At 39.2% G+C, this 20,185-nt stretch overlaps 2 protein-coding genes, 1 long non-coding RNA gene and 6 other non-coding genes across 11 annotated transcripts; 7 read left to right on the top strand and 2 right to left on the bottom strand.

Moving 5' to 3' along the window:
- Positions 1-1,019: 1,019 nt before the first annotated feature.
- Positions 1,020-1,091, top strand: TRNAW-CCA (transfer RNA tryptophan (anticodon CCA)). Its single transcript has one exon. It is a non-coding gene; the product is annotated as a tRNA-Trp (tRNA).
- A 66-nt stretch (positions 1,092-1,157) lies between these two features.
- On the top strand, positions 1,158-1,229 carry TRNAW-CCA (transfer RNA tryptophan (anticodon CCA)). Its single transcript has one exon. It is a non-coding gene; the product is annotated as a tRNA-Trp (tRNA).
- A 66-nt stretch (positions 1,230-1,295) lies between these two features.
- TRNAW-CCA (transfer RNA tryptophan (anticodon CCA)) lies at positions 1,296-1,367 on the top strand. The gene has a single exon. It is a non-coding gene; the product is annotated as a tRNA-Trp (tRNA).
- Positions 1,368-1,433: 66 nt separating this feature from the next.
- On the top strand, positions 1,434-1,505 carry TRNAW-CCA (transfer RNA tryptophan (anticodon CCA)). The gene has a single exon. It is a non-coding gene; the product is annotated as a tRNA-Trp (tRNA).
- A 66-nt stretch (positions 1,506-1,571) lies between these two features.
- TRNAW-CCA (transfer RNA tryptophan (anticodon CCA)) lies at positions 1,572-1,643 on the top strand. Its single transcript has one exon. It is a non-coding gene; the product is annotated as a tRNA-Trp (tRNA).
- Positions 1,644-1,709: 66 nt separating this feature from the next.
- TRNAW-CCA (transfer RNA tryptophan (anticodon CCA)) lies at positions 1,710-1,781 on the top strand. The gene has a single exon. It is a non-coding gene; the product is annotated as a tRNA-Trp (tRNA).
- A 2,784-nt stretch (positions 1,782-4,565) lies between these two features.
- LOC149678956 (uncharacterized) lies at positions 4,566-5,200 on the top strand. The gene is made up of 3 exons (XR_016366166.1): positions 4,566-4,616; positions 4,694-4,822; positions 4,913-5,200. It is a non-coding gene; the product is annotated as an uncharacterized LOC149678956 (long non-coding RNA).
- A 1,053-nt stretch (positions 5,201-6,253) lies between these two features.
- On the bottom strand, positions 6,254-12,547 carry LOC149678957 (solute carrier family 22 member 3-like). Of its 3 annotated transcripts, none has more exons than XM_089836787.1 (11): positions 11,717-12,547; positions 11,396-11,470; positions 9,827-10,116; positions 9,656-9,759; positions 9,262-9,416; positions 8,594-8,765; positions 8,376-8,526; positions 7,970-8,067; positions 6,971-7,185; positions 6,724-6,905; positions 6,254-6,405 (listed from the first exon to the last, which is right to left on the bottom strand). In XM_089836787.1, exons 1-11 carry the CDS (start codon positions 11,850-11,852, stop codon positions 6,274-6,276), a joined length of 1,710 nt encoding a protein of 569 aa, XP_089692913.1. In that variant the 5' UTR covers positions 11,853-12,547; the 3' UTR covers positions 6,254-6,273. The 3 variants fall into 3 exon arrangements, with proteins under 3 accessions (XP_089692913.1, XP_089692914.1, XP_089692915.1); XM_089836788.1 differs by having other exon boundaries at positions 11,889-12,546; XM_089836789.1 differs by having other exon boundaries at positions 10,992-12,545.
- A 3,046-nt stretch (positions 12,548-15,593) lies between these two features.
- LOC149678958 (kinesin-like protein KIF18B) lies at positions 15,594-18,191 on the bottom strand. The gene is made up of 6 exons (XM_089836790.1): positions 17,089-18,191; positions 16,806-17,017; positions 16,430-16,584; positions 15,960-16,364; positions 15,806-15,888; positions 15,594-15,746 (listed from the first exon to the last, which is right to left on the bottom strand). The coding sequence occupies exons 2-5, from the start codon at positions 16,825-16,827 to the stop codon at positions 15,886-15,888; spliced, it is 585 nt and encodes a 194-aa protein (XP_089692916.1). The 5' UTR covers positions 16,828-17,017; positions 17,089-18,191; the 3' UTR covers positions 15,594-15,746; positions 15,806-15,885.
- Positions 18,192-20,185: the final 1,994 nt, after the last annotated feature.

The raw sequence follows: 20,185 nt of genomic DNA on the forward strand, positions 1-20,185 counted from the left end.
GGCGGAGCGCCACAGCAACGGCTGCAGCAGCAGCACCAACAACAGCAGCAAAGGCGCACACCAGGCGCATCAGCGCAGAGCGCGGCGGCGAGGGTTGGCACGAACCCCGTTGCCCATAAGAAGCCAGCCAAGGGGCCCCAACAGCCAAGTAAGCGAAGTGTCGCTACTTGGTGCCATGCGGGCCAGATCTATTTTAGTGAAGGCCGGTGGCCGGCTGGCCAAATGGCCAGCCGTGTTGAGGGTCCCACCCCAAATATATTTAGGGGAAGGACACTCAACCCTGATGATTTCATTGGGGTGAGTGGGGGGAATGAGGGGGCCGCAGCCGCGGTTCCCAGGTGGTCGGAAACGTCATCGGATCCGTCGAGCTCGTCCGAATTCTCGGACGCGCTGGACCATTTCAGCAGCAGGGAAGAGGAGGATGACCTTTTCTTCCCGGCATTAGAGGAACGCAGCCCTGCCCAATAAGTAATTTTTTGGGTGGGGGAGTTGTAACGGCCATATCGCAATCGCGAAATGGCGTTACCCCTGGTAGGCCATTGCTCCTCATAACGTTAAAATTAGCGAGCTTGGGGTGGCAGCGGAACGAGCATACGCTTGTAAAACTATCAGGGGGGTCTAAGAAAGTTCTATTGCACCGCGCAACAGACCCTGTGTCTATAAAAGGAGGGGCCGGGGACCAGGAGGATATCTTATATCTTTTTGGCTCCAGCGACGAAGGAGGAAGGCCCGAGCACCTTTTTGTTTATTTGACTTTAAAAGTTTTTACATTGTAATATTTTGGAGAGATGGCTGGGTGAGTCGAAAATAAAGATTGATTGGAAAAGTACTTGTATTCACTCTAGGTAAGCCTACCAGTTTGTGGGGCTTACAGTACAAAGGGCTCGGTGGCGCAATGGTAGCGCGTCTGACTCCAGATCAGAAGGCTGCGTGTTCGAAGCACGTCCGGGTGAAAGAAATATTAAAATTTAGTTTTTCGCTTGATTATAGAATTCTACCCGTTAAACCTTAAAACAAGGGGCTCGGTGGCGCAATGGTAGCGCGTCTGACTCCAGATCAGAAGGCTGCGTGTTTGAATCACGTCCGGGTCAAAGAAATATTAAAATTTAGTTTTTCGCTTGTTTATAGAATTCTACCCGTTAAACCTTAGTACAAGGGGCTCAGTGGCGCAATGGTAGCGCGTCTGACTCCAGATCAGAAGGCTGCGTGTTCGAATCACGTCCGGGTCAAAGAAATTTTAAAATTTAGTTTTTCGCTTGTTTATATAATTCTACCCGTTAAACCATAGTACAAGGGGCTCGGTGGCGCAATGGTAGCGCGTCTGACTCCAGATCAGAAGGCTGCGTGTTCGAAGCACGTCCGGGTCAAAGAAATATTAAAATTTAGTTTTTCGCTTGTTTATATAATTCTACCCGTTAATCTTTAGTACAAGGGGCTCGGTGGCGCAATGGTAGCGCGTCTGACTCCAGATCAGAAGGCTGCGTGTTCGAATCACGTCCGGGTCAAAGAAATATTAAAATTTTGTTTTTCGCTTGTTTATAGAATTCTACCCGTTAAACCATAGTACAAGGGGCTCGGTGGCGCAATGGTAGCGCGTCTGACTCCAGATCAGAAGGCTGCGTGTTCGAATCACGTCCGGGTCAAAGAAATATTAAAATTTTGTTTTTCGCTTGTTTATAGAATTCTACCCGTTAAACCATATCACAAGGGGCTCGGTGGCGCAGTGGTAGCGCGTCTGACTCCAGATCAGAAGGCTGCGTGTTCGAATCACGTCCGGGTCAAAGAAGTATTAAAATTTAGTTTTTCGCTTGTTTATAGAATTCTACTTGTTAAACATTAATACAAGGGGCTCGGTGGCGCAATGGTAGCGCGTCTGACTCCAGATCAGAAGGCTGCGTGTTCGAATCACGTCAAGGTCAAAGAATTATTAAAATTTAGTTTTTCGCTTGTTTATAGAATTCTACCGGTTAAACCTTAGTACAAAGGGTTCGGTGGCGCAATAGTAGCGCGTGTGACTCTAGATCAGAAGGCTGCGTGTTCGAATCACGTCCGGGTCAAAGAAATATTAAAATTTAGTTTTTCGCTTGTTTCTAGAATTCTACCCGTTTAAACTTAGTACAAGGGGCTCGGTGGCGCAATTTCAGCGCGTCTGACTCCAGATCAGAAGGCTGCGTGTTCGAATCACGTCAAGGTCAAAGAAATATTAAAATTTAGTTTTTCGCTTGTTTATAGAATTCTACCCGTTAAACCGTAGTACAAGGGGCTCGGTGGCGCAAAGGTAACGCGTCTGACTCCAGATCAGAAGGCTGCGTGTTCGAATCACCTAAAAACTATCTTGCAACATCGTAAAACGCTAAAGGGCAAACATCTCAACTCTGTAGGATCCCATTTGAAAGGTAACATCATGACATCCTTGCAGGGGTCACTGTCTTATTCACGATTCTCATTTACAACGGATATGTGGACCGATAAATACAAACAACGGCACTTTTTTCCCTGAGTATGCATTTCATTGATCATACATTTACCCTAAAGAACAGCCTTCTAGCCGTAGAAGAGTTCCCAGATGAAAAGAAATCCACTATAAATAAGCTCAGCGCCGATAAATGCCCAAAAATTAACATTGTGTTAAGTCCCACGAGATTAATTATCTCCTAAGACCGACGATTCAAGAATGTTTGCCAACTTCAAAACATCGGTCCAAGGATGGTTCGACAAGTACTGCCAATCGGATCCCATATACTACGCTGCTTGCATGTTACACCCAAAGTAAAATTCTGAATTCGTTTAATTAACGGAATCGACAATTGAATACCCGGGGGTGATCTATTGAAGCTTGTCTTCCATCAAATAGATTTCTACTGGGCATGTGCGAGTTTTCGGAGGGTTAGCAGTGCACCCTACGAAAACTCGTGCATGGCCAGTAGAGCTCTATTTGATGGAAGGTAAGCTTCAATAGACCCTTTCCACGGACATACAATTGTCGATCCCTTTAAGTGACCTACAATTACATTTAAGCGTTGTTCGTTATGTAATGGGTTCTTCGCCAAGTTAAGTTAAATTGTAGGTTTTAGGGTTTTACATTAGTGCTGATTCCACAGTTTCGAGTTTAGATATAAAGAGTTGCAGTTTACTAGTGAAGAAATACGCGAGGCAGCTAAAATGTTACTGAGAACCTGGATGGATATAGTAACGCCTACTAGTGACGTCAAGGAGCGCTTCACCTCCATGGCAAAGCAGGATGAAGGTCCACCCTCAAAAATGCCCTGAACTTTCATTGAGAAATTTGAAGATCACGAAGACGAAAACGAGCTTACCATTTATATTGGACATTCGCTACCACGTTCAGGTTTTCCACCCTAAGTTCAATGTGTCACATAACGAAACAATGTTATTACTTTGTTCCTATTAAATAGATGTGGCGGAATTCGATCTCCTGGAATTCTGGAAGAAATCGTTACAATTTCCGACACTACGCCAAGTTGCGTCTTGGGTTTTAGCTATTCCGGCCTCAGAGGCCACAGAAGAAAGAACCTTTTACAACACAGGAACAATTTTAAGCCCTAGAAGAACCGAGCTTCATAGCGCGACATTGTCCGATATGACTTTTGTACATAACAATTACCATAATTACTACATTGATCAAAATAAATAAGTACAGGTACTGAATAGTCTAAGCATATAATTTTAACATTTCAAATGCCCTACTAGAACGATGTATATACTTTTGTGTACGGGTAGGGTTTTTAATCAATCGGGTTTGGGTGGGTAATTTCACAATTGGCTAAATTATGCGGTCGTGGTGAGCGGGTGCCCAACTATAGTCCGGGCCATAGAAATAGTAAAATTTGGTTTTTCGCTTGTTTATAGCATTATACCTATTGAAATAAAGAAATTAACTCAGCGAATTCGTCATTTGTGCAAGAATTCTTAATTATTTTTTAAGATCTTATTAGTGTTTCATTAACACCAAGCGTTCTAATAAACGCGCAGTGACTATTGTTTCTATAATGTATTCCTTATTAACAATTAAAGACCTCAATTACCTCAAGTTTTTAGAACTACTCATGATTTATTCCTAAATTCTTTATGAAGAACCATACCAAAGAATCTGGGTTACCATTTATTTGTAAATAATGCACTGTAAAAACAGAGGGTATTTTGGGGGTGTGAATCTGTACCTAAAAAGGCATCTTTGGTCAAAAAACTCCTTTAGGTGTGTTTTAGCACCTCCTGAGGTGTTAATAAAAACCCTTTTAAAATTTGATGGTGTATTATCATACCCTTTGTAAATGTTTAACCCACGAAGGGTGTTTCAATGGGAAAAGGGTGTATTTTTATACCCCAAACAACAGCGCACGCGCTGTTGCACTCTTTTATTTAACTCGCGAACGCAGAGTCACGAGGCGCGATACATTTTCAAATTCAAAATAGGCTTAACGTTCGGTGTACTTGCGTCTGTGTTTCACTGTTATCAAACCACTTAAGAAGGTAATTATTTTAACTAAACTTTTTATAAGTTTAACTTTGATTTATGAAAATGTTTCATCCATTTTAACAGCTTGGACCGGGAAAAGATAACAACTATCCATAGTAATCATGGTTTGTTAAATTAGGTTAGAGTTAGGTTCGATTGGTTAGGGTTAGGTTTGGCTAGGTTTTTTAAGTTTGGGTTCTTTTTGCTGGGGTTTAGGTTGCCTACTTCTAGAGGCGTTGACATTTGAAGAAACGCTTCCGTTGCCCTGATGCCAATACGAATGTGAACCATTTTGATTCTTGACTTCAGTTTTGTTCGAGTGCTTTCAACGTCTCAATAAAAGCCGTGAGCCCATGAACAATAAATCAAACTAATTTATGATTAAAAATAAAATAAAATAACGAACAACTAATTTTTAATTCTTTTTGCGTGTAGATTTCGGCATGGTTATTCATTAATTCCTTATAAACATAGTGGTGGATATATGAGAATTATACAACTTCTGTGGATAATATTTCAGAATGGCAATTCCACAAATGGCGTGGATAATAGATAGAAAGTACCAAGCAAGGTTTTTAAGACTTGTCACCATTTTTCACAGAACAGCTATAGAACGGGTGATTAATAATGTCACCATTTTGTCACAGAACAGCTATAGAACGGGTGATTAATAAAGTCGATGGTGAACGTAACTTGCCTCTGAGAAGTACTCCATTGCAGAAAACGAAGAAACCGAAAAAATTGCGAAGTGCGAAGTGACGTTCTGATTGTATACTATATAGTTTTAGATGCATTTTTAAATGATTTAAAGTTTTTGGTTTTGAATTTCGCGGTCTAAGTCATTTCACTATTTATAATGAATTTTAACACTGGTCTCTGAACCTCGAATTAAAGACTTAATGTAAAAGTTAATTTATTACTTCTTGTGTGATATAAGCGATTTAGGCACATAAAAGTGCCAAAGTTTTTCACACCAGTGAACATCACTTTTCTACTATAAGAAAGAGAACCATGTATGATAATAATTAAACCTTTCACAGCAAATTTTATATTTGTTAGTACCCGTAAATGGCCGAAATACCATTCCTTGCACCCCACGGAGAATTTTTCAGGTACAGGTCAATGCATTTGGTTCAATTTCCATCCCATAATGGTGGAAAAGTATTTTTCGCATCTCCAAACAGAATTTATCAGGTACATGTAAATACCGTAAATGGTTTCAATTTGCACCCCCAACAATTGAAAGGGTATTTTTTTGAACCCCCTACCGAATTTATCAGGTACAGGTAAATACCATATTTGGTTTCGATTCGCACCCTTAAAAGATGAAAGGGTATTTTTTCACACCATAAGCAGAATTTCTGAGGTCCAGTTAAATTCCTTTAAGGGTTCTATTAAGCACCTTAGGGTATTTAAAACCACCCCATGTACTAGGGTATTTATAAACACCCTATATATGGGGTGCGAATTTGTATCTAAAAGGGTGCGTCTCCTGTGGGGGAAGGAAACACCTTTAAAGGTGCGTTTCCGACCCCTTTTTTTACAGTGTATATATCTTATTTATGAGTAATATATATTTAGTTAAATTAATATTATTTTTGAACAAAGCGAGATAGACCCGTTTATGATATATATAGTCTGTATATGTAATAGTCACGCAAATAGCAAAGGTTTTTCCTTCATATCTAAGCATTTTCTTACGTTAAATGTCATCATACTTCTTCTGAGATAATGTATATCCGATTCCGAGTTCTAATTACAATCAATCCAAATCTAGCCATGTTTGAGCAATAGTTTTATTTTATTTCTGCTAACGTATCTGGAAGCTTAGAGTATTTAGTTTCGGGTAGAAACATAATGGTTCCCGCGCTTATAATTGACAGAAGTCCGAAAACACCAAACATGACGGACACACTGGTAGCTTCGACCTAAAAATTAAATTTGAAACAAGTTTGAAAATCTTCTAACGCCATAGGAAACATAACAAGAATAAACATGACTCTTTCTAATGTCTGCATGCTAAATTACCTAAGGAAGGTTTGTCACTATAGGAGATTTTCCTGTTAATGCATGCTAGCGATAACTATAAAACCACATTACTTCCACGAGTGGGTTGACAAATGAAAAGTTTCTTGTCAGAAATCCCGTTTTACGTGCGTATCATTCTTATCATTGCTATGTCACTTTTGACAACAGGAGTCGCACGATCAGGTTTCGTGGCAAGTATTGAAAAAACCGCCACGTACCAACTGGTTAACGAAAGGTGATAATACTCCGCCTAAACTTGCAAATCCGCCGGCAATACCAACGCCAGTTGACCTGAGTGACGTCGGGAACAGTTCAGTCGAGAACGGATACACGAAATTGAAACTTGAATTGACCCAAAATTTTCCAAGGATAACCATTATAATTTGGCCAACGTGATTCCCTGCATATTTATATAGAAATTAATAGTGATGGACTGCCTATTCACGCGCATGTTTATAAACCTACCATGGGGTATGGCAATAGTGGCGAAATAGACAACGGCCGTGATTAAAAGTCCACCTATTACCAATGTCTTGTGCCCGAAGTATCGTTCTGCTATCAAACAAAATGCGATGCTTGGTAACTCAATGACAGCCAAGTAAAACACATTCCAGAATTCGTTTCCACCCAAAACATTGGCGGTTAAAGCCACCGCCATGTAGATTAAGTTACAAATAAACCTAAAATTTAATCAAATTCTATTCACTTTTTAGTTGACGATGCGCGTAAATTGAATAACGTTTTTTGACCGTATTTTGTCATTAGTACTAGCAGGAGTTCATAATAACCCCCCTTCGGGGGGGAAGTACGAAACTGGTTAAAAAGCCCGTAACAACAAAGTTTCGCCGTAAAGCTCAGCGGATTTATACACCGCTTAACTCCCAAAGAAATAGTTACCCCAATTTTTAGGGCCCACGCGCATTAATTTCCCATATTCCGGGTTAGCACTATTTTTATCTTGTGATTTTGGGAGCGAAACTGGCTCGCGAGTCGCGTCTCACGGCTGTCGGCGCGGGCAGCCGCGGTGTACATTAAGCCTTGGCTAAGAAGTTGGCTTTGCGATGGTTTCTAGTTTTCTACGATAGTCATTATTGTTTTCTTGTGATATGTGTGAGAATTCCGTGGTTAAATTAAAACGGTATGGACAAATTGATTCCCAGTATCTTTAATATAAGAATTCCATCGTGTTTCTACGTCCACATACTCGCCATTTTTCTTAACGACGGAGATCCCTGCCAAGTTTTGGAACGAAAACTAAGGAGTATAGATACTACTACAATCTACTGTAAAGTTGTATGTCCATCAACAGGCTAGTCCTTTATATGCGCAACGACAAAATCTTGTTGTTCGCGAGTTTTACCATTAGCTCTATGGCAAGTTTCGTACTTCCCCCCCGAAGGGGGGTTATTATGAACTCCTGGTACTAGCTACCGCGAATTGACTGTAATCCAGTGAAAAGCTTACCAACATAAACACAGAATTATAGAGCGTTTCCTCATTTCTCTGGTGCGAAAGAGATCTAAGAGATTCAAGCCGATATTACTCCTTCCATCTGATTGTATCTACAGAAAGAAAATGGTCAATGTATATGAGCACGAGCAGTTATTCATTGATAAAAATCCTCGAAATGAAAAAAGTAACCGATGAATTCTCAAGGTGGTGTGAAACCTGGTTACCGCACAACTTTAACTAACCATCGCTTCTCAACCTCCCAATAGCAACAGTGAATTTGTGACGTCATTTCAACAGCAATAGTGAATTTGTGACGTCACGTCAACAGCAATAGTGAATTTGTGACGTCACGTCAACAGCATCACTTCTCAAGAAGTAAATAATGCAACTGAGATTTTTTAAGCTGAAATTGGTCTACCTTAATTTGTGTACTGATTTTCTCCAGACTAATTGCCAACTCTTTATCGTTCGATTCAAAGCGGTTCATCTTCCGAATCCATTTTATTAACTTGAAACAATCTTTATTTCGACCATGGACCAAAAGCCAGCGAGGGGATTCCGGGATGGCCCTTAAAAATTAAATTATCCAAAGGCCATGATAAGCTGAGGATGTCATTATATCTCTAATTTGCTTACCAAAAGAATAAAAGAAGGCAAGCGTAAATGGCCACTAATAACAGATGAAAATTGCGCTCGTTTCTGATTAGCCAATAGAGAAGGGGTAGCGAAACGTAACCACTTGAATATCCAATTGTAACTCCCAAAATACTGATGAAACCTCGGTATTTTTCCACACTGATCTCCACCACTATTCAAAGTAGGCTTATGATAAGAAACATATTCCGTTTACCTTAAGAACGTCAAATGATGGTATTGCTGACACCATCAGTAATACAGGGAGGAACCTATTTTGGGAATTTACTGGCTTGTTCCATTTTTAGCTAGACGTGGTTATAATTTACCCCAACTGCTGCGCCATCTCGAATATTACCTTAGCAAATTAGAAAACCTGAATACTGTTACTAAATTAGCACATACGAAACTATAACACGCCCTCACCACCCCAACCACATCTAGCTAATACGTAATGTTTTTACATGACTTGTTAAAAATTTAAATAGATTAAGACATAGATTAAATAGTATTGATACAGTTAGAATCAGATCATAAGGTCTTACGAAAAGCGAGGTGCTAAACGATGTCTTATAATGTGATTATGTTCATGTGTCCTGAATCGGTTCTTGTTATGATTCATTAAAGTTCATTGTATAATATTGTTGCTAATGGAAATTTGATATACTTACTTATGATCATGATAAGGTAATTGACCGATTGTCCACTAAAACCGTAGATAAATTTAGCAACAATAAACCATTCAATATCTCGGACAAAGACGAACATCAACAAGGCAACCGCACCAGGAATAAGGCTTATTACGCAGACGGGACGGCGTCCATATCTAAAATATTACCATTACCATATCATGCGCTTTTTAATTAAATCTAAAGACAAAAATCAGAATATTTGGGTCCTTAGTAATGGAAATACATTAGTTACATTTTCATTAAATTTCGAGTTGGCCTCAGTTAAGTTTCCCCTCCACACCACTTATATAATTTTATTAAATTTAGAATGGCTTTGCATCCTTGTTAAAAATGTGTTTAAAAGTTGGACAATACCAGGTGTAAATTGAAATACCTGTCCGACAAAGAGGAAACGGTGAAAGCAGCAATCAAGTCTCCCGCTTGTTGAGCTGAGCTCGCCACGCTGATGTACCAGTCTCTACCGCAAACTAAATTGAACTGAAGAAGGTCCTTGTGGTCAAGAAGTTCCAGAGAAATCTCAACTAAAATTAATTTCTTTCTTCACCTTTTCGGTTAATGTGGATCCCTCGGGATATGTGTCCGTGGTGTAATTCCAAGATGCGCATAATTTATGCATGACCACGTGAGACGAGGTATTCGTGGTAAATTGACACTGGTCATCGGACAACTCGAAACCCGGTTCTATACAGCGGTATTTCAAATCGGGTGCCATGAAAGTGATGTCCATAGTGGACACCGCGTTCAAATATGATAGAAAACAAATCCAGAAAGTCAATAATATCTGGTACAATCCGAATGGACCAATCAGATCGCAAACATCCACGACCTTCGTGTCTAACATGATAAATAAATTTCATTTTTAATTGCCATGGTGATTCATTTTGAAATAGGGAGTTAAACTATTACTATTAGATCGCACCAGTTCCATTACTAACAAGTGAAGCTAATCTAAAAGAGCTTTTAACAAGGCGACCAAAGGGCTCGTAATAGTAGCCACATCGTTCCGTACTTAATAGGCGTACAGAAAAATTTTGAGTGAATAGCCCCTAGATGCGCTACCTTTAACTGTTGTAAAATTATTACTTAAATTTTTTTTACTTCTGTTATAATTATAATAGTGTGACACGAACGGAAAACGTGAGTGAGTACCCCCACGATGCGCATCCTTTAACAGTGGTAAAACGATATACCAGAAAACACCCATTAAAATAAGTACTGAAGATCAGAGTGATTAGCCCCTTGATGCCCTCACAAAACATTATAACCCTTAATCCTTTACATACGTTATAATTGCAATATCTGAGGCCCCAAGCTAGTACCTTCTATTAAAACTCTTCTCTATTTTTGGAGAAATAGACGTAACTTCCAACAATAAACACCACCTTAAGACCTTTCTAAATATAACGACGGTATATACTTCCTTTTACTTTTTAAATATTCCCCTCGATTTCTTTGAATTTTGAAATAGATGGAGCGGGATAAAAAGCGTGAAACCCTTATTGTCGACGGGTGACAGGAATTTTAAAGGGAGGATTAAACCTCCAATTTAAATTAAGGCAATACCATAATCCTCTCTCTCTCGCTTTAAATATATCGAGCAAACGTAAAACACAATTCTCAACTTTAGGAGAACAAATAAATCCAATGCTTAAACATACTAAATATATTCCCATCCTTTTAAAATACACGAACGAAAAATATCACCTCACCACAATTCTCTCACATTCAGTCTCCCTTCAATGACGCTCGAAAAATTTTATACTACCTAAGGCAGTTCTCTTTCACGACGCCGCCACTAAACTAAGACCCACATCGTAGATGTTCATCATACGATGTGGCTAAAATGGTACGTTCATACTGAAATTATTGCTCCATAGACCATTCCATTAAATACTTGGCGAGAAACCAACGCACAGGGGAAGGGCCGCCATATTAGGAGAGTTTTTTAGCGCCAAGAGGCAACGCCCGACAGAGCTCGCGTTTGCTACACACGGGAGGCTAGGCGACTCACACTGCCGCTTGCGGTGCTTCTTAGCGCGAGGGAACTAGCCTAATATGGCTGATCTATTTACTGTTCCTATGGCATCACAGGAATGGTCTATTGTTTCATTACCTTCGCAGTTGCGTTTTCTTTCGTCATCCGGCATTTTTGACATTTCGATGGTGGAAATACCATCATTAGAAGAATCTACAATAAAAATTAATTAGAGACCATAACTTTATGGGCAAAAACGTATTAAGACTAAAAATTAAATCATTTTCTTGGTAGTAGTTTAGAGAAAACTACTTTGCTAAATTTCGACTACTAGAACGCTAAATATGCGTGAATAAAATGTAAAATGAAATAGGAAAATTGGTGGAATAATGACGTAATAACAGTATACGGAACAGATCTGTAGCTCGTGCCTGGCAATTTTTGGAAATAGATAATTACAAAAACATTGGACGTATGAGCATTCGAAATACATCATCATTGTTTTTGTTTTGTATTCGAAAACGTATACAGGGAGGCCACGTTTCCTATATTTCATAATTTTTCCAGTCTTCCTGTTAGCTCCTATAATCTTCATAAATTTTGCTATTTTTCGAAATGTTTGATGAACTACCTAGAGTACGCTGACGTAGCAAACTTTTTCCGGTCACGACGATGAAGTTTCGGCTTTATACACAAGCGATACCCTTTCTCGCTCACTTATAAACGCGCTATTAAACATGGAGCTATATTTAAGAGGACTTCTCTATAATGTAAGTCACTTTTAAGGAAACTCAATTTTCATTCCAACATCTTAAAAATGTTATAGAGTAATGATCATATACACTTTCAACGGTTGTCTGTTACGGTTTCACCAGAAGCTTCTGGTTTCACTTATTCTGATTTTCCGATCGTGTTTTAAATTTTAGTTCAGTATTCCATGAGCTAAGGCTATGGAAGCCTGTAAATACAATTTATTTCACGAAAGTATTGTTGTGATTAATAAAGTAACACTTTATAAAGTCTAAGTTAGTTTATTGTTAACCGGTCAGTAGCACATTGTATAATGATCATTCTAGCTCTTTCCGACTCTGGCTCACTCGCCCGTACCACGTGATCATCGGCCAGCGCCATCTATTAAACTTCACGATAGGCTATTACATAACAAGTATGAGATGTTTTAAAGTTATAATTAAATTTGTAAATCATGCCTTATTGCTTCCAAAGCATTTGCAGCCTATATTTTCCCATTTTTTCAATGACAATTCTCCTATATTTTCCTATTATTTAAATAAACACATCCTATAATTTCCTATAAATCGATTGTAAATTTCCTATTTTCCAATAACTATGGTAAGACTTTGCTGTGGTCACCGGGCTTATATATTTCGAAATTTAATAGAATTATATTCGTCTATCCCATTAACATTGAATACCGCCTACGTTATTAGTAAAATATAAAATAAATAACAAAAATGTAACTTTTCAGTGAGTAGAGCCAACCTTGATTTAAGTGAAGTTCGCTAAAGGAATTAGCAATTTTTCAATTTTGAAATTCTCTTTTATAAAATGTGAAATTTTACGTACCATCTCGATCCATTTTCATTCAGAACAGTATTGAAGAATGTTTATTTTGGATCGCTGCGACTTTTATCTGGCAGAACATCCAAATTTTTCCATCTACTATGGCTTTAAGGAACAGCTGCTTATGAACTGTAACGCTTAACGTACGAGTACAGAGAACCGACTGCACATTTATATTGCACTCATCGTGTATTGGTGTTTCTATTCCAGGATCGGCAAACGATAGGTGAATAGACAATTCCAATAAATCCAGAAGAAAAGCAAACCCCACAGGAGCGCGACAGCCTTCATTGGTTATTTCCGTCACGCCAAAGGGCACCGCCAGAGGCAGCGCGAGTTAGCTAGCTCCTTTGCCTGGCGTTTCCGCTTGCAGAGAGGGAAATAACCTTAGAAGGCGACCTCCCACCTGTATGTTGGTTTCTCTGCAAGTAATTAAGGGCATGGTATAAAACTCAATTAGGGTAGTGCATCGAGGGGAACTCAGCCCCCCTTTGTCCCCCTATTCATTCATTAGGATATCGAGGGGCTACTCACTCATTAGGGTAACGCATCGAGGGGAACTCGTCCCGGAACTTCCCCCTTTGTCCCCGTATTCACTCATTAGGATATCGAGGAGCTACTCACTCATTAGGGTAGCGCATTGAGGGGGAACTCGTCCCGGATAAACCGTCAACTACATAGGCTTTAGGCCTAATGCTCTTCAAATGCGAAATATTGTTCATTTGTTTGGAGCAATAAAAACTCGCTCCAATATATATTTTCAGTTTTCCACGAAAATATAGTCCAAGATTTACAGCAAATGATTTTCCATTTCCTAAATATATTGCGGCATTATATTTGAAATTTTCACAAATGTTAGTGAAATGGATAAAGAATGCGCGTGACTCGTCACTCGTGCAAATTTGTTTTCACGCTATAGGATAGGCAGCTCTCTATCTCGAAGTTTAACTTTTGCGCGTGCTGACAAGAGACAAAAACTTGAGGATCTTCAGGATTTAAAATATCCACGACTTTTTAGCTCGAGTGCACGGACCTCTAGGCTTTAGTTTCAAATACATGTAGTAGGCTGAAGGCAATTTCACGCGTATTTTAAACTAAGGCCTTTAGGTCCGTGCACTCAGTGAGCACAAAAATAGAGGAGAGCCGGAGAGACCAAATTCTCCGTCAGCCCCCCTTTCAAAAACGTTACCAGTGCCACTGGCTCTCTAGGAGCGTGGCGCACATGCGCAATCGGCGCAAGCGAGAGAGAAAAAAATCAGAGAAGTTTGTTTACGTTATTACGGCCGAGGCTTAAGTTTTTCGGCGATGCTCCGATACTCGTGCCGCGTGCGTGCTAATTCCCCCTCTCTCTTTCTCTCTAACCGTATTTTCGGGTATACCCTTTTTGAATTTCCCTCTCAAAGGATCACGTGTGCGCGAGGTAGGTGCGCGTAAGAACCATGGTGCCCGGCCGTTATAAAGTACCTTCCCCCTTCTAACTTTGACTCTCCTTTGGATTTGTGCTCCCTGGTGCACTCGAGCTGAAAAACTCGCGGATATTTTTTAAATCCTGAAGATCCTGAAGTTTTTGGTCTCTTGACAGCACGTACAAAACTACGTTACATAGAGACCTAGGTTTGCGCGTGCTGACAACCGATGTTGTAACAGAGTATATACAGAATAAGCTGGCGTCCGAAATAGGGATTTGCCTATCCTGTAGTGTGAAAACAAATTTCCTCACGCGCATTCTTTATCCATGGTTCATGAATTGATGGTGCCAGTCGAAAAAACAGAACAAATTGGTGAAAGTCCGTTGCTTCCAAAGACCGTTACTTCGAACGCCAATTGAATTAGGCCAAAACCCTTCGGAAGTAACGAGCCGGCAGGCAGGGTCGTCCCAGTAGTGTCGACAAAAATTATACTAAAACTAAACTTAAGACTAGTGAAATTCCTTCGTCCACAATTGTCCCATTGCCAATAAATTCGGTTCCTTACTCTTTCACAAAAAAGTTTGTATTTATTTAAATTTCGAGTAAATTCACAAGACACAAATTTTCGGATAGTTATGAAATGAACAAATTATGCGCAATATTTAGTTACTAATTTCTTAATATAACTTTCAAATAGTTTGCCCAGAATAGCCCTTCCCCCCCCCCCCACATTTCAAAGACTAGCGGCGCTACTGGTTATTTCCATTTCTAGTAAATGTTCGAAGTAAAGATTATTGGTGGTGGTTGTCTCATTGTGATCGAATTAAGTTAAGAAAAAAAAAGCTAAACAAAATTAAAATTAATTATAACTACAAACACATTTCTTTTTGTTTTAAATGACACTTTATTAATTTTTAAAAACCATAAAAAAATTATAAATTGTTATAAAATCAGATAAATAAAAAAATATTTTGGGGTTAAAAACAAGTTGGTTTTTGTTTTAAAAATTCTAAAAATGTATTTTTCTTCAAGGAGATAAGCAATCCTTCGCAAAAATGGCCTCGGCGTTTATACACCTATTTTCCTTTTTTCTTAAACCCTTAGAGACGCTTAACATCTTTTCAGCGCTCTATAAAGAAAAAGACGTTAACTAAAAACAGTTCCTAGATGTTGATTAGTTTGTGTAACTTTAATTTACCCTCGTCTGTTTTAGTTTTTCCCACGTTAATGATTGAACTTGCTCGTGGCACTGCATGCTCTTAAAATGTCCGCTTAATCTAAGAAAAACACAAAAACATTAGGGAGTAACAACTTTTACTTTAAACTAAGTTGTAGTTCACCGATAAAAGCTTGGCTTCACTTTCACAGTTCATCATTTTAGTCCTTCTCTCTCGGGATGGACGCTGTAAGCATTTCGTTTTAAGTCGACTTTGATTTCCATGACTCGAGCTGCGTATTTTAGCGTGTTAAGAGTGTCCTCGTAGGTTAATGACGAAGGGCTATAAATAATTAAGTTGATTAAACCTATTACTAATTAGTGTTAAGGTTATTAAAGTACCTAACAGCAGCACAGTTTTCTCCTAAACTATCTTTCAAAATACGCGTTAGTTTACTATTACTATAGGGGACATCGTTTCCTTACTAGATCGGCAAAAAGAAAAATAAACGATTACTACATTCATAAGAAAAACCCTTAAATTAATTAACAATACCTTATTATCGGCTAGGGCATTTATACAATTTTCGAGTGCCAAAAAGGATTGATTTTTGTTGGCCCCTTCCTTCAGACGAGCTTCGCTGTGGCTTTTCAGAGCCGTAGCACGTTCAGAACCAGCCAAATCCACCAAACTCATCTTGCTCAATTTCATACGTTCATTTGGTCCAGGAATTTTGTCTTTTTGTATCAAATGAATTTGAAAAACGGCGTGAGACTCGGCATTGGAGTCCGTCTGGTGTTGGGTTCTATTTTTATTGCCAAGACCAAAGAGTTGCAAAAGTTCTTCGACATCTTTGGGTTTGTGCATGGATATTCCCTGGACTTTTACCCCAAAACTATCTTCCCGGATTTGTAAAGGAAATGATGGTACTAATAAGTCTTTGATAGTTTCACTATAGACCTGAGTAGGTAAACCAATTTGTTAACCATTCTAACAAACATTAACGGTTAGACATTCAATAGTACCTCCAAGTATGACACTGAGATCTCGCATTCCTTGTCCTCTACTAAACCCACTCTTCTGAACAGTTCCATAACCATAAGAAAGGATATCCCAGAGTTTTCTGCACTGCCTAACATATTTTGGGTTTTCCCAGCGCCAATTGCGCCACAAGTAAAGACTAAAATACGATAAATTTGAAACCCACAGTAAACTTAAGGTGGAATTCATAAACGTCGGACGCAACGCAATTTAGAACAGGCGAAGGCAGGACGTCGTGCGCAAAGGACATGACTTTTGCGCACGACGCCCTGCCTTCGCCTGCACTAAATTGCGTTGCGTCCGACGTTTATGAATTCCACCTTAAATCACAGACTAATCCGTCCTGTCACTCCATATTACCTGAACAGTTCAATCCATTCATAAGACCATCAATAATTGGTAATGTGGCTTTCTCAAAGACAATTTGGTTGGGGCAGCTCCCATCAAAAACCCGGTCAAATGTAAAGGTCTGATTGCGATTGACCTTTTTAGCAGTGTCTCTCCTTGGTTGTTTGACCCCGCGAAAGAAGAACGCGTCATTTCGTTCAACAGGACCAAAAACTAACAAAGTTCTAGAGAAAAGTATGATATAAATAGGGGTTAGATTAACGCACCAACAACACGGTATATTGAGATAGCTTGCCTTTAAGGAACTTCCAAGATTGATCTTCTTCAGCCGAATTCAAGGGCCTAACCCTAACTTTAATGTTAATGCTGTAACCCGAAAGCCAAGAACAGGGTGGCGAACTTAAACAGTTCTCGTCTTATTTTAAAAACCGTGCCGATCTCTAGCTAATCGCCTTACACAGTAACATAAATTAGCCTTTCTTCCATTGAAGAAAACTTCATAAAAAACTTAATCCGCATAAAAAAGAGACGCACATCATTTTTTACATTAGTAGATCCGCCACTAAAAAGTAACTTTTCAAATATTGAAGGTTGTAGCTTTTAATTTGTTTTTTACTTCTTTGCTCAACAATTGGCGCAAAAAACGTGGGGTCCGCTGTTTTAGTTAGAAAGTATAAAAAAGACGTTTTCCAGAATAACATTTGTGAAAGTTTCAAATATAATGCCGCAATATATTTAGGAAATGGAAACTCATTTGCGGTAAATCTTGGACTATATTTTCGTGAAAAACTGAACATATATACTAGAGCGAGTTTTTATTGCTCCAAATGTTATTCAAACAATTGAACAATATTTCAAATTCGAAGAACATTAAAGCCTATGTAGTTGACGCTTTATCCGGGACGAGTCCCCCCTCGATGCACTACCCTAATGAGTGAATAGCCCCTCGATACCGTAATGAGTGAATAGCCCTCGATATCTTAATGAGTGAATAGGGGGACAAATGGGATAGTTCCGGGATGAGTTCCCTTCGAAGCCCTACCTTAATGAGTGAATAGCCCCTCGATGCCCTACCCTAATGAGTGAATAGCCCCTTGATGCGCTACCCTAATGAGTGAATAGCTCCGCGATACCTTACCCCTATGAGTGAGTAGCCCCTCGATGCCCTACCCTAATAAGTGAATAGCTCCTCGATGCCCTACCCTAATAAGTGAATAGCTCCTCGATGCCCTACCCTAATAAGTGAATAGCTCCTCGATGCCCTACCCTAATGAGTGAATAGCAAGTGGTCCCGAGGACCAGTAACCCGCTTTTTGAATTTAAAAACTAGTCCAAGCAATTAATAAACCGGTTTCGGACCAGAGGAAGTGTGCTATTTCCCTGACTGAAGCCAAGTCAATCTAGGCTACGTTCAGTAACTGCTAGCGTACGCAGCGCTGCGCGCATCGGAGACCGATTTTTTTACTGTACGGTTTTTCGCACTTCCGGTTTCTACGTCACGCTACGCATCGATGGGACACCGATCGTAGCGGCTGGAAGAGCAGGTTTTTTCGATGCGAATCGTATTTATGACGTCATTAATTGAAGTTCGCCATGGTGAACAATCCAGTCCAAAGCCACTAGCGAAACAATAACACATTTTTCTTTTTAGATCTTTTCAAATCAACTGGAATTAAAGTTAATTCCGTTTCATCGTCGTTAGATAGTTCGTTTAATAACAAAAATAACAGTTAAGTTTTCGTTTTCGACTCAATCCAAGATCTGTAGCAGACGCCATCATGGAAACTATCATCAAACGCAACAGAGAGAGAAAAAACGTTCAGTGACGTCTGACGTCACTCTGACGTAGCGCTCGGATAAAATCACATCGGTAGCGGTAACGGCTTTTTCCGATTTCCAGTTACTGAACGTAGCCCTAGCCAAAGGGTGTTTTCTAGCAGACGACGCATAGTGGAAAAAGTACTATTGTAGAATTTTTCCTTTCGGCAATTTTCGGCAGATTCCAAGTTGGCGATAATTTTGTGAATGTCTTTCTTTGCAGTTCTAAAAAGTAGAATATAGATTTCCGAACCTAATGCAGGCGACGTAAATTAAACTCGACTGAGAAAACCTTTGGGGATTGCCTCCGATTGCCTCTTATAAATCGCGGGTGCTAATTGGCTGGTAGGTCACTTTACCAAAATTCAAATGCATGTTTTGGATACGAAACTTCAATTATTGTTTATACTATAAATAGCTCATCAAATAGTGAGAAAAAATTCAGGGCGGCATATTTCAACAATCAACAAAAGGAATCAGAATAAAAATACTTAATTTCAGTCAAGAATGTCCCGTTAGTATTCACTGACTATAATGACAAATTAAATATTCCCTGACAAATTTAAAATTGGCAGACATTTCAGGGGAAATTCACAAACACTTCCAAAATCACTTCCTTCTCCTGCATTTCCAGGTACTATGACAATCGTATATTAATTAATACTGTACGGGCATTGGCTATTATCGAAATAAGTGAGAGTTTTCATTGCAGACGTTTAAAATGACCAAAATTAGAAGCATGGTGTTGAAAGAAACGTAAATAATAATAGGGAAGAGCATTGAGTCTAATGAGAGTTGCACTTCGTGGTTGTCGTTCGTTGGTTTCTCCCAAAAGTACTTGTAAGCAAGATCATACTGCTCTTCGAAATAGAGATAACGAAATGGGTCTGATTCAAATATTTCGCCAAATCTAAAATGATACGTTCAATTATTATATTAAGATGTATTTCTAAAGAGGAGTAAGGTATTAATATTTCGATTCGTGTTTAGCTCGAGTAGCCTTGTAATACTAAAATGTTAATCTGCGCTTGCTCTCGCCCTATGAGAAAAACATGTTTGAAACCAAAATATTACATCTCCAAGGAGGACTATCTACCCAATTATTTTCTTGAATAGTTGGTTTCACGAAAGAGGAGGAGCTTATAGTAAAAATGGTCCCGTCGACGTCATGTTCTACGTCATCTCGCTAAAGCGAATGGAAGCCGACCATTTCCTGCTCGAGCCACAAGGGGATGGAGTGGATTATGCTTAAAACTGAAGACTTTCTTATTTCCGGTTCAGAACTGATGCTAGCAGATTGTCTCCTTTTCGCGATCGTGTGAAACCGTACTGCATTTACCGAAGAAACCATATATAATTACCTTAATCTTAGAATTTCTAGTTGAGGAGTTGATACGTTTTCATGTACAAAATTCCCAGTTGGGATGCTAATTATTGGATATTGCGAAAAATACAAGCTGATTTCTCCTTTTTTCACCCCCTTTAAAGGCCAGAAAAGGTACTTTTTCAGTATATTACTCATAAGAAAGGCAACTTTTCCTTCTGATATATTAAAAAAAAGTTTTCTGTCTGAA

The sequence above is a fragment of the Phalangium opilio genome, unplaced genomic scaffold, assembly GCF_054372755.1.
Source record: "Phalangium opilio isolate 3A_F unplaced genomic scaffold, DU_Popi_V2 ptg000042l_1, whole genome shotgun sequence".
Classification (NCBI taxonomy): Eukaryota; Metazoa; Arthropoda; class Arachnida; order Opiliones; family Phalangiidae; genus Phalangium; species Phalangium opilio.

What these genes read in the sequence shown, in the direction of transcription:
- LOC149678958 (XM_089836790.1), bottom strand. Translation starts at nt 16,827, where the DNA reads ATGAATGGATTGAACTGTTCAG. An exon ending in GAATGGATTGAACTGTTCAG is followed by an intron (nt 16,585 to 16,805) that starts GTAATATGGAGT and finishes ATCGTATTTTAG; the next exon opens with TCTTTACTTGTGGCGCAATT. An exon ending in TCTCAGTGTCATACTTGGAG is followed by an intron (nt 16,365 to 16,429) that starts GTACTATTGAAT and finishes TTACCTACTCAG; the next exon opens with GTCTATAGTGAAACTATCAA.
- LOC149678957 (XM_089836787.1), bottom strand. Translation starts at nt 11,852, where the DNA reads ATGAAGATTATAGGAGCTAACAGGAAGACTGGAAAAATTATGAAATAT. An exon ending in AAGAAAACGCAACTGCGAAG is followed by an intron (nt 10,117 to 11,395) that starts GTAATGAAACAA and finishes TTATCATGTTAG; the next exon opens with ACACGAAGGTCGTGGATGTT. An exon ending in CACTATTGCCATACCCCATG is followed by an intron (nt 6,906 to 6,970) that starts GTAGGTTTATAA and finishes ATAAATATGCAG; the next exon opens with GGAATCACGTTGGCCAAATT.